The following is a 12,965-nucleotide window of genomic DNA, read 5'->3' on the forward strand; positions in this document are numbered from 1 at the left end:
GTGAATATTGGCTGCTGACCATGCACACTGGGAATGACCATTGGTCAAGGAATTAATTTGCCAAGGTTATACCCTTTCCTAGTAAGTGTCCCAACAACTGGCTATTAATTTGCATCAAATCTGACAGACTATCCCAACTTTAAGGTTTTCTGCAGGATGTTCTGAGGCCTCAGTTGCAAACACATTTGGGGATGACTTCTCTCTTAGGCCAGTCTTGCCTTTCCCACCTCCTTACACATATATATGCACGTATCCTTGGAGAACACTCCCTAACAAATTATCTGCCTGCAACTCTCCCTCACAGAGTCTGTTCTCTGGGAATAAAATTGAAGACACTCAGTCTCTCCCATTTACTTATTTTTATTTATTTATTTTTTATTTTAATTTCTCAGTATACATTGTAGTTGATTTTCGTGACCCTTTACCTGTTCATCTTTCCCCCTCCCTCTTTCCCCTCCCTCCCACATCATATCTGTTCACTTGTCTTAACAAGTTCAAGGAATTTTTGTGGTTATTCTGTCTTCTCCCCCCCCCCCCCCGCACTTTATTTGTTTTTGTGTTTATTTATTTATTTATTTGTAGCTCCCACAGATAAGTGAGAACATGTGGTATTTTTCTTTCTGTGCCTGGCTTGTTTCACTTAACATAATTTTCTCTAAGCCCATCCATCTTGTTGCAAATGGCAGTATTTCATTCTTTTTATAGCAGAGTAGAATACGTGTTCTCCAATGTTTATTGCAGCACTATTTGCAATAGCCAAGAGTTGGAACCAGCCCAAATGTCCATCATCAGATGAGTGAATAAGGAAACTGTGGTACATCTACATGATGGAAGTCTCTTTCATTTAAAATTGCATATTGGTTGTGGAAAGGTCTATGTAATTTCCCTCAGTCTTAGAATTAGTTCTGCTATCCTTTCTCCAAGAATGGCTATATTTTAAAAAATATTAAAAATACTTCTCGTATACAGAGTAGAGTTCCAAATGTATAACTTTTGGGGTATAATTAAAAATCTCCTTTTTGATATGTAAACTTGTCATGTAATGAATTTTATAAAAGGCTGTGGACCTTCATCCCTGACATCCCTTCTTAAAGCACTTTGAATAGATATGGTGTTGAGGTACACTGTTTCTAGCATGCTCTGATGCTCTGGTGCTAATAGTTCTTAATACGCTTGGTTTTCTTTTCTAAAATGTTAAGATTTTTTCCAAATTGATCAGGGAAGAAGAGGGCGAATGGATGTAGCCAAAGAGACAGTGTTTACATAAATCTGAATGAATGAAAAGTTCACTGATGACAAGTGGAAAAAACACGTACTTCTAACAAAGTGTATGCGAGCCAAGTGCTGGACACAAAGGAGAGGGCTCCAAAACCATTTGTTTGCCAGTTAAAAAGTAATTTCTTGGACTAATTCCTTACTAAATTAGAACTTTGTGTTATTAGAAAAATTCATTCCAGGATATTTCTCACTAAAGATGTTAAATCTCAGTGATTGACATTGAAAAACCAGGTTAAAAATGAGTCTGTCAGTGCATTTTATTTTATCTCAATTTCATGCTCCATTTACAGTAAATCTCATGTTCCATGCCACATAGCTGGGAATTCAGAGTGAATAATGATTATCCAAAACATTAGCATTCATTTTCTTTTGAGAGACATTTATAGTTTTGCTCATTTATTTATGGATAATGCACAGATGTATTATGCAGATGTATGCAGATGGCTTCCCCCATTTCTTACAGTTCATACATAGAGATTTAGAGGACCAAATGTCATATCAAATTCAATTGTAGAACCTCTGAGTTGGCAGGGACGTCAGAGACCATCTAGTCCATAGTTTACATTAGGGTTCACTCGCTTTTATACGTTCTATGGGTTTTGACAAATGTATAGTAACATATAGCCACCATAATTAATATCATGTAGAGTAGTTTCACTGCCCTAAAATCCTCTCTGCTCCACCTATTCATCCCTCTTTTCCCCCAATCTCTGGCAATTGCTGATTTTTTTTTTACTGTCTTCAAGTTGTGCCTTTTTCCAGAATGTCACCTAGTTGGAACCATACAGAATGTAGCCTCCTCTTAATACTGGCTGCACTTAATAATATGCATTGTTTCTCCATGTTTTTTCATGATATCTCATTTGTTTTTAATGCTGAATAACATTCCACTGTTTTGATTGTACCATGGTTTATTTATCGATTAAAGTACTCGAGAAGATCTTGGTTATTTCCAAGTTTTGGGAATTATGAATAAAGCTGCTATAAACACCCATGTGTAGGTTTTTGGGTGGACCTAAGCTTTCAACTTATTTAGGTAAATACCAAGGAGCATAATTGCTGGATTGTGTGGTAAGGGTGTGTTTAATTTTGCAAAAATACTGCTAAACTGTCTTCCAAGGGCTGTTTTATTTTGCATTCACACCAGCAATGAAGGAGAGTTCGTGTTGCTCTTCATCCTTGCCAGCATGTGGTGCTGTCAGTGTTTTGGATTTGGTCCAACCTTTAGTGTGTGTAGTGGTATCTTATTGTTGTTTTGATCTACAATTCACTATGCCCTATGATGTTGAGCATCTTTTCAAATGCTTATTTGCTATCTGTATATCTTCTCTGGTGAAGTGTCTGTTCAGGTCTTTTGCCCATCACTGTATTGCCTTTGATCCTTTGTCAAAGAACAGTTGATTCTATCTGTCTATTATTGGGCTCTCTATTCTGTTCTATTGATCTATTTGTTTTTTCTTTCACCAATACCACACTGTCTTGATTACTGTAGCTGTATATACTGTATATATATATGTATATGTATATATATTTGTATATAATGAGACATATATATTTGATTACTATAGCTTTATAGTAATCTTCAAGCACATTTATACTAGCAATTTAAAGTCCTTGTCTGCTAATTTCATCTTCTTTGTAACTTCTGGGTATGTTTCTATTGATGATTATACTCCTGGTTGTGGGTGATGTTTTCTGCTTCCCTTTCTATGTGCAACATTTTTTGATTGGATGTTACATTGCGAATTTATGTTGTTGCACACTGGATTTTGTTGTCTTTCTTTAAACAGTGTTGCACTTTATTATAGGTTAAGTTAGTTTCAGTTCAGCTTGATCTTTTCAATACTTGTTTTTTTAGTTTTGTTAGGACAAATTTAGATGAGACATTTTTAGGGCTAGGTTTATGCTAATTCTATGGTATGATCCTTTTAGGATCTCTACTAAATGATGCCTATGTTTAACATGGATTCTCCACTTGGGCTGGGTGCAACTAAACTTCTCTCTGCCCTGTGTGTGCTTGTGGAATTGTTCAGCTTATAGCTCTCTGGCTTCATGCGCTTGCACCTATGTCTGTATGACTCAGTGTTCAGCAATAGGTCAAGGGAATCCCATGCAGATTGCTGGAGTTCTTTCTCTGAATAGCTCCCCCCAATCTGTCTCTTCAACTCAGAGTGCCCACTGAGCTCTGATCAGGTTTGCCCTCCTTGAACGCAGGCAGACAGTCAGGGCAATTATAGGGCTCACCATGTTTGTTTCCCTTCTCTCAGCATGTTGCTTGTTGTACAATGTGTGAAAAGAGTTTTATATATTTTGTCCATTTTTCTAGTTCTTCACAGGAAGAAGGTGAATTCAGTTTCAGTAACTCCATTATGAGTGGAAACAGAAATTCTTTCACATTTATCTGTAGCACTTTGTGCAGGTATGCCATTGAGGCTTTGATTTCAAAATTTAAAAAAAATATCTAGTGGTTTTTAATTTGTATTATTATACTTTTCATATCTTGTAGTACTTGATTGACTTTTAAATCAACCTCATCCTGTTTTGATTGTAGTTTGTGCCTTGCTCCTGTTCTGTATTTTTTTCAAATATTTAATGTATATCATATTCTATATCTGACAGTTCTGCTATTTGATGTTTGTGCTGAGTCTTGCTTAAAGTCCCTTGATTCTTTTGCATGTTTTGCAATTTTAGGTTCTGAGGCTCATATTTGATGAAGCTTTATTTGTTGGAATCTTTTAAGACTTGGGCTTAAATCTCCAGAGATTTATTTTTGCTTCGGCCAAGCTCTCACAAGGCTATTAACCTGAGATTGCTTTAAGGTAATTAACCAGCTTGGGGGTTATCTGGACTGCACAGGTAGTACAAATTAGAACCACACAGTGCATTAGGGCAAGCTGTGTTATAACTCATAGTAGTCTTTTTTTTTTCTTTTTCTTTTTTAACCTTTTACTGAGAACCTAACCCTGAGGGATATATTTTATTATCAGTTCTCTTTTCTGGTGGGTGAACAATTCCTTTTGTTTATATTTTTACTGAGGATGTAACCCTTCAGGATATGGAGGTTGGTCTCAGTTCTAAGTCTTCACCATTTCTTGGGTCCACAGTCTCATTTTCTGGTTTCCAATGGCCTTTAGAAAATAAACTTGTAGGCTACTGAGACTGGTAAATGCCTCAAGGTCAGGCACAGAGTCAGCTTTAATTTACCACTTTTGCTTGCACATTTTTTTCATTTTTTTGCCCCTGAGATTTTCATTATTATAATTATTACTGTTAAACTCAGCTCTGTATTTGAAAGGATGTTCATTGTATTTAATCCAGGATTTCTAGGTGATTCATAGTGGGAGAAGTTTTCAGGATAGTTAGAATACCATAATTCTTGAAATGCAAGTCTTTCACTTCAGTTTTTCCCAAGGTTGACACTTTCTCCTCTTTTAGGTCTCATCTCAAATGCCTACATCTTACTTAATTATCCACCCCACCTCCTATCAGCTCTTTGCTCTCACATTACTCTTGTTATCTTTCTCTCATCACACTCTGCAATAATCTTTCTCCAAAGGGTTTTCCCATATGTCTTGCCTGTCTCTCCCACTGGTATGTAAGAGCCGTGGGAGTGGGCACCAAATCTCTCAATTTTCTTCTGTGTTTGCAACTCCAAGGACAGTGTGTTTCACAGAATGGGCACTCAAGTATTTGTTGGATAAATAATCTTTTTTTCTCGAGGTAAATATAAATAAACACACAACATAAAATATGTTTCTAAGACATAAGATTATGTCAGCAAGTACAATATGTGAATGCTCAGAGTTCTCAGTTTCTTATTTACACCTTGTGCTCTTGCATCATCAAAGTTACATGACTACTCTCCAATAATGTCAGAGAAGGAGACTGAGTTAACAACACATCACTGCCCACCAACAGGCCGACATTAAATCAAGAACAGGACTACCCCAAATCATTCAAACTCTCTATCCTTGAGGGGTAACTCAAGTATCTTGAAAAATGTCATGGCCTAAAATATAGCAGGTATGTCTATTTGAGCATGACTTTCATAATAAATTCTGAAGGTTTGGTTCTTTTGTCAAATAAAAAAATAAGAAAGTGATTTTTGTTTCAGTATGCTGGGTTTTAATACAATTTTCAGTAAGAATTATGAAAATTTGCCTCAGAGAGTAGCCTAAAAATATCTTCAGGATGTGACACTTTTCCACCTCTGAATAGAATTCAGAGCATCTGTGTCACCTATCTTGTTCTTGTAAGTGGGTAGAATTGTTTCACAGGGAATTGAGCTCTGCATTTAGCTATTTTGACTAATCAAATCCCAAGATAACGTCTCTGAGCTTAGAAAATGAAATCTAATTTAAATATGGCTAATTTTCTCCCTTGCGAATCCTGGGAATTCTCTTATTTTAATAAAAATTTCAGACTGTTCATAACAGCTTTCTTTTGGGAAAAAAAATCTCCTGGAATAAAGGCAATCATGTACCCTAATCCCCAACAGTAACAGCCACGGCATAAACATTTATTGAGTTCTTACAGTGGGCTGGGCACTGAGTTAAGAGAAATAGGTGCATATCTTTATTTAAACCTTAAAAATCCTCGTATGATATAGCGGTTACTATTATTTCTGCCTGTGAGTAAACTGAGGTAAAGAGATTTGGGAACTTCTTCAAGGTGAAATTGTGACAAGGCTAATTAGTGGAATTCAAGCAATTCTTCATGTTGCTTCACAAAGAAAAATATCTTCAATATTATTTCCAATGTTTCAGAAACAGATTGAGCTCTTGAATTTCTAGGGCAGATGATTCCACATTCTTTTTTGCTTTGTTGGTGGAAAACAGAAACAGAAATCCATATCATGAGTTGAGATGTTGTGTGCTTAGGTCACAAACCAAATTTGGTTGGAGGCTTTATTCATACATATTCCCAAAATTTTTTGAAAATGCCCTTGGGTTGTATCTATTTTAAGGATAATATCAATGACATTTAATCTAAAATTGTATAATGAATTTTATTCAACTTCAGTGACAACTGCTATTTGATTTGAGTCTACAACCATGAATCTCGTTGAACTACTAGTTCATGAATGTTCCCTAACCAGTTAATCTTCTTTGATTAAAAATCTCTGCTGAGTTATGATCTCTGTTTAACCAACCTCTAAGTCAGACACCTGGAAACTATAATAAGGGTTTTCTATTTTCTTGTTTTTCAAGTTAAGGTCATTCTAAAGAATTACATATTGGCTATGTTATTTCTTTAACTCTTTGATTATTTTTAAAAACTTGTTAATTCTCCATATTCCCCGGAGTTGGCATCTATACCTGGAGAATTAGTGATGTATTAAAAACTTATCTTCTTGGTCAGTTTGGCTGGTACTTCATTTGGTTTAGCTTCATTTTCTTTTGCTTGTATGTTTTCTTGCTTTCTTTCCCCTTTCTTCATCTTGCATTCTTCCAGGGTTTCACCCAATTGGAAAGTTCAGTTCTTACCACATTAGCTCAGAAGGAAATACTGAAGTCCACCTGGACCATGCACCAACCACACACTGAAATGATGCCCTGTAGTGGATCTTTTCAGCTGGTGAGAGGGGGAAAAGTATAGAGACACTAGAGAGCTGCTAAAATTTGATGAAGGCTGTGTTCAGCTTGCTTATTGCAGCTAACCATTTAAAAATCACAGGCTTTTTGTAAATAATGAACAATAGGCATATGTCCCTAAAAAGACTACACAGGCTATTTCCCCAACTTTGTGTTTTCCAAGGCCAGGAGCTTAATTTTTCTTTTTCTTTTTCTGTTTTGTTTAACCTTGACTCTAGACCAAAAATAAAGAACGATACAACAGTCTCATATTGAAGAATTTTAAGAATTTTCTATGGAAAATGGGAGTTGTGAAATGAATTAACACTTCTTCAAGCAGAAATAATTACCTTGCCTCAAATTCAAAATGCATTGTCAACTACATTACAATTTTCTGGAAAAGAACTGTTGAGATAATACTCCAGTGTCGCTTTGCATTTACACTGCCACAGTTATATCGTGCATCTAAAGGGCCAGCACTTGTGGGACACAGTGTCCTTCCAAATTTTTAGAAAATACAGAAATGAAAAACTTGAAAGGAGAGACTCTATGGAGAAGAAAATTAAGAGCAGAGAAAAACAATGCCGAAATATTTAATGAATTCCAGTACTAAAAATTATTTAAATTTAACTTTTCAAATGAATAAGTTGGCATTTTTTATTATTATTATTATTTTGCTTAAAAGTTGCCATGATTGAATTTTAAAAGGTAGAAAACCATGGGAGATTAATTTTAATTTTTATTTAATTAAATAAAATTTAATTTTATTTCCTTTGTTATATAAACAAATTTTTTTGGAGATTGAAAAAAAAAAAAAAACCTTCCAACTTCTATTGTAAGTGCATATTAGCCCAGGAGGTTATTATTATTTTTTTTTTGTCTCAGGAATTCAGTTCTTTCATTAATGAAGTCCCTTTATGTCTAAGATTTAGAATAAATACTAATTAAGATGCAAACGCCAGTCGCATGCCCCCACCTGGTCTAAGAAATGATTCACTCACCTACAGTTTTGACAGTCGCTCACAACTGTTTCTCCACCCTTTGCTACATCTGGGGCTTTTTCCTTATGCAAACACTCTTCTGCTTCTTCTAGGGGCCTGCTTTTGGAAAGAAAGGGTTCAGGTTCTCCAACACACTCTTCTCTTTGATCTGTTTCGATCTGAATCAACGGCACTTCCCTTGAGCAAAGTGACAGCCTGGTGTGGTTTCGAGGGACAACATCACAGCACGAGGAAGTTTCTTGTTTAGAATCGAAACTGTTGTGGTTTGTAAGAGGAGAGGTTTTGCTCGGAGACGACACTGGGGGATGTTTGATTTCGGTAACAGAGTCTCTCCTCGTTTCCCCGACAGACTCCTGAACAAGCAGAGTTGGCCCACTGTGAACTCTGCTTGCAGCTAACCTGTTTGCACAATTCTCCACTTGCAAGGGACAGCCACCAGAATTAGGCTCAGCATCAGCTGCCTCTGCCTCATCCACGATAATTTTGTTCTTGCGCATGAGGGCCTCAATTGAGCTGGCCCACGTTTCGTGAATTAACGTGTTTGTGATCTGGTCGGTCCCGCCTCTTAGATACAAGCAAGAGTCAGATTTGCAAAGACCCGATGAGGAAGCGCTGCTGACCGGCTGCACGCTGAGGAAATGTTGCGGGCAGTTTTGAGCAAAGCTGTCTAAGGAGTTGGCCTTGATGGGTGCGTTCACTGTTAACCTGGCGCATGGGGATCTGCTATCGGGCATGGACGACTGTCTGCAGCACAATGGGGATCGCGGAGAGGGAGACAGCAAGCCAGCCGTCCAGTCGTGGCTGCTTCGTCTGGAGGAGGGGCTATCTTTGCTTTCTCTCTCCATGTCCCTCAGCATGTACCTGTAGAACTCCTCGGTGATGCTCTCTGTGCTGGACTGCTTGGAGGGGCAGCTCGACCGCACGCCCAGGTGGTCATTTTTCCGGCATGCTTTTTGCATTGCTGAGCTCAGAATGCTGCTGGCATTCTTGCCTGCATAGTAATCCAGCAGTAACTCAAATCCTCTCCCTTCATTTTCCATCTGGTTCACCATGAACCTGGAAAACTCATCCGTGATGCTCTCGCAGCTGGACTGTTTGGAGACTGAGCTGGCCCTGCTGACCGGCTGGCTTAAGGTGCTCATTAACCCCAGGCCGTTTCTGTAGGCCCTGGCCTCAGAGTCCTCCTCTGGGATGCTTTCACAGCTGGAGGCCTTCAGCCGGTTCCACCTGTCGCAGCCCCCCAGGAACCGATTCCGGGGATAGCCCTGGGCTTGCCCCACACCGTCCACCATGGAGAACTCCGTCAGGTTCATGATCTTGGCTGCCACTTCATTTGCGAAAACATTGACAGAATCTGGGACGTCCTCCAGGTTCAGAGACTCGTCCACGACCCTGTTCATCAGCTTCTCCTTCAGTTCGGGGTGCTCATCCGTCTTCCTCTTGATCTCACTGAGCCGGGGGGGCTTGTGTTTCCTCACAGCGGCCCCACCAGCCTGGCTTTCCTTCTTTCTCTTCAAGGACCGGCATGACACGTTTGGTGTAACCAGAAACTCGCTCCCTCTTTTCCATGCACAAAACCAGGGTTGTTTTCCGCTGGAGTTGTCAAGGCAAATTGCTGCCATCTCAGTTGCCATGGAGACGACCGTCTCCGCTAATTCCTCGGCAAAGTCTGTAATGCAGTAGACGCCGGCTTGCTTCGCTGGCAGCGTGGACGGAGCAGGAAGGGGCACGTCATCCCCTAACAAGGACAGATGAACTTGGGCTTCGTTGTTCAGAGGTGTGGCACAATTGCACTTCTCTTGGGTGTCTGGGGTGATACTGTCCTCAGCACCCTGGGAGCTGCGTCTGCACTTGCTGACTGTCAGTGCACTCTCTGCTCTGCAAGAGGCTCTGCCTTCATTCTCGCAGTGGCTGGGTGACTGACGAGGGGGTTCCGTATCCTCTGCCACTGTTCCTTTCAGATATAGATCTTTGGGAGATGTTTTAGCAGTGGAAGAATCAGGGACTCTGTGACTACATGACACCTCAGATTGCAGTGTAGGGATCCTGACGAGGCCCCGCCCCGATAAGCCATTGCCGTCTTGCTTCAGATGCACGTCATCCACAAGATCACTGACGAGGAGACCGCCGCTGTGTGCAGTGCGAAGTGGGTGGCTGCTGGAGTGTTCAGTGGCTTCTGTCCATGCTTGATTAGCAGCTTGACCTGATGGCTGGCTGCCCAGTTCTGTCTTCCTCCACTGAATGGTCTCCTTAGAAAGGGCGGTGGGACATTCACCAAGCCGTGCAATATGGCTCATCTCCTTGAACGTGAAGCATATCACACTGAAGAGCAGTTGATTTACACTATCCATGAAGGTGTCCAGAGTTTCAGATGAATGCCTGTCATTGCTGGGGTCGATCACTTTATGTTTCTGGTGAACTTCATCGATGGAATGCTTCAGGATCACATGGGACAGGGTCTGGGCCAGTTCATTCCTGAGGACATTTTCTGAGCACAGAGTCTGAGGCTTTGAAGCAGTTTCTATGACCCTCCTGTTCATGGAGTCCACGAAGTCTCCAAGGCTGCTGTAGGTATTAGGCCGTGTTAAAACCAGAGCAGCCTCCTTAAGCAATCCCTCTGCAATGGCTTCCTTCTCCAGCTCCATGCTCCTCCCTGCTGCAAAACTACAAAGTGGGGAGGTTGCTTCAGAAACCTCACTTGTAGGCAAGAGGCCACTTGGAGCCGTAGGGCACGTCACCTCTTCTCTTTCACCCAGGCCACAGACAGCAACGGCACTTGCCACCTGAGTCATGCCACACAAAGCAGATGGAAAGGAGTATTCGCTGATGGAAGGTTCCTGGAGGACTGGGGATGTTCGAGGTTGCCGTGCTTCATTGCCTCCCGGTGGACAGTTTGATACCAGGGATTCTTGCTCCAATCTGAGTCTTTCTGTGGCTTGCGGACTGGAAATGGTTCCAATCACGGTGGCCGCACAAGCTAACGCTACTTCTAGAGCACTCTGGGGATGACTGCTGGAGTTCTGTCCAGGGAGGACACCTGGGGTTTCAACAGAGGCTTCCATCCTGGGCCACGAGGAGATGCCTGGCTCAGGGACAGCATCGCTGCCGTCTGGACTCTGAACGATGACGATTTGGGGGAGCTCATTCCATGACTGAGAGTCCACTATATCTTTTGTGGAACAGCTACTGGGAAGTAGGGCCCTTTCTACAGGGACACTGACTGCAGGTTCCCAGAGTAGTGTAGGCTGAGACTGAGATAATCTAATAAATGCATCTTGCAGCACGGATTCTGCTAAATTTGTAGCATATTTGCCTGTCATGGCTTTTCCATCTTGTATAGGAGGAAGATAGTTTCTAGTGTTTTCATGGTCTCCTGGGTCTGAGTTGCTGCCCTGCTCAGTGAAAGTGCCACATGCAGAAGACACATCTTTCTTAACCATCGTGGAGAAATGAGCTTCATTTGGATTATACAGTGCCTGGGATTTTTCCACTTGACCTTTAAAATGTTCTGAATAACGATAATTTGTGGCTGTCCTCTCACTCCCCACAGCTACACCTTTCCACTGTGGTGGCTTGGCTGAGGGATCTAGACTCTGCAAGTCAGTGTTTTCTACTACATCTTCCAGAGATCGTTCTGCTTTAATCAACGCTGTGTGATATTTGCTAATGCAGTTGTCTTCCAGGGCACAAATCAACTTTTCCTGATTGTAATTCCATTCCTCTTGGGTAGCTTCCTTTGGTTTTTCACTTTCCAAAACATTAGCTGAAACATTTATATTTTCATAACCTGGTGAAGAGAAAATGAGGGCCACTATTAGTTTTTGGATAGCAGGTCATCATGAGTCTAAAATAATAATTACTTTCTAAAAATGTCTTAAAGCATCAGCTATCTTTTTTTTCCCCTTTAAATATAGTATTCTGAATGTTTCTTTGAGAAAAGTGAATCTGAAAAGGTTTTTGAATTTTATTATGGATCGCCACCCGACACAATGGCTTTCAACATGGGATACAAATGCAAGTGCCAGAGTAGGTGAGGACTGGTCACCATTGTTCAGGGGAAAGCAATGCAAACAATTGCATCCTAGAGCTTTCTAGTAGGTACAGAGGGAGGAGGAAGGATATGTAGAGCAACCTCAAGCGTAGACCTTGTTGCAAAGATTTGCTGTGAAGTTTGCATGGGACTTGCCCCAGAGACAGTGGAAGCAACATCTGGGGTATCCCTTCCTCTGTGGCTAATAATGGGGGGAAGGAACCCATTGTTCATTGAGCTCTGTTAATGAGTCAACAGAAAGAGCCCAGAATAAATGAGTGCTGAGCACTTTCCCAGGTTGTCTCCTCTGCCCTCACAACAATCATTAGCTGTAGGAACTACTGTACTCCCAGATTACAGAGAAGGAAAGGAGAGCTCAGAAAGGTTAGATTATTTGCCCAGGTCTCACAGCCTCAAAGTGACAGTACTGGGATTCAAATCCAGGCCATCCAACTTGGCTCCAGCTAATATACAGCTTTTATGGAAGTCTTAGGGAAGTTAACTTTCCTCCCAGTCACAGCCTCCCTCTCTTGGCAGGCAGGAGGATTTCCCCTTGAAACACACAGATTTCCTTCAGCATCCCTAAGGCATCTTTTGGAGTTCGGGTCCATTCAACCATTAAGTCTGCTAAGGGCACTAGTCAGCATCTTCATCAGTGTTCTCTTTTCCTCCTTCCTTCCTTAAAACTCAGCAAGTGAAGATTATGATGTGTCAGCCCAACTGATGTGGCTTGAAGCTTTTCTGAAATCTCACCGAGACCTTTTACAGGGTGACTCATTTCAGGATATACATTTGTTTCATTGGAACGTTCTCACCATTCCTGCTGTATTCTTCCACCTCGCTTTCCTCCTCCAAGTGCTCAGAAGCGGTGAGAAAGTCTTCCTCAATTGAGGACAAGGAACAGTTTGTGTCATCCTCCAGTTTCAAGAGGTTTGTTTCCAGGTGGAGCTGCCGCTCCTGTACCAGGTCCAGACCAATCAAAAATTTGTTGATTTCAAAGATGATGCAATTGGTACTGTTTGGTTTGTTCCCTCTTGCACACTGGACCAAGCAGATATCTGGCAGCCAAGGGTACTAAAAGCA

The 12,965-nt window shown here is 40.9% G+C and overlaps 1 protein-coding gene across 1 annotated transcript in view; it reads right to left on the reverse strand.

Moving 5' to 3' along the window:
• The window catches only part of SPHKAP (SPHK1 interactor, AKAP domain containing), a 176,812-nt gene that overhangs the window by 16,454 nt on the left and 147,393 nt on the right, over positions 1 to 12,965 (reverse strand). The window contains exons 6-7 of the mRNA XM_063086703.1: positions 12,698 to 12,956; positions 7,853 to 11,639 (exon numbers count right to left, since the gene is read on the reverse strand). Of these exons, the coding sequence (XP_062942773.1) occupies positions 7,853 to 11,639; positions 12,698 to 12,956 (4,046 nt within the window). The remainder of the gene's footprint in view (positions 1 to 7,852; positions 11,640 to 12,697; positions 12,957 to 12,965) is intronic.

Source organism: Cynocephalus volans, chromosome 1 (genome assembly GCF_027409185.1).
Source record: "Cynocephalus volans isolate mCynVol1 chromosome 1, mCynVol1.pri, whole genome shotgun sequence".
In the NCBI taxonomy this organism is placed as follows: domain Eukaryota; kingdom Metazoa; phylum Chordata; class Mammalia; order Dermoptera; family Cynocephalidae; genus Cynocephalus; species Cynocephalus volans.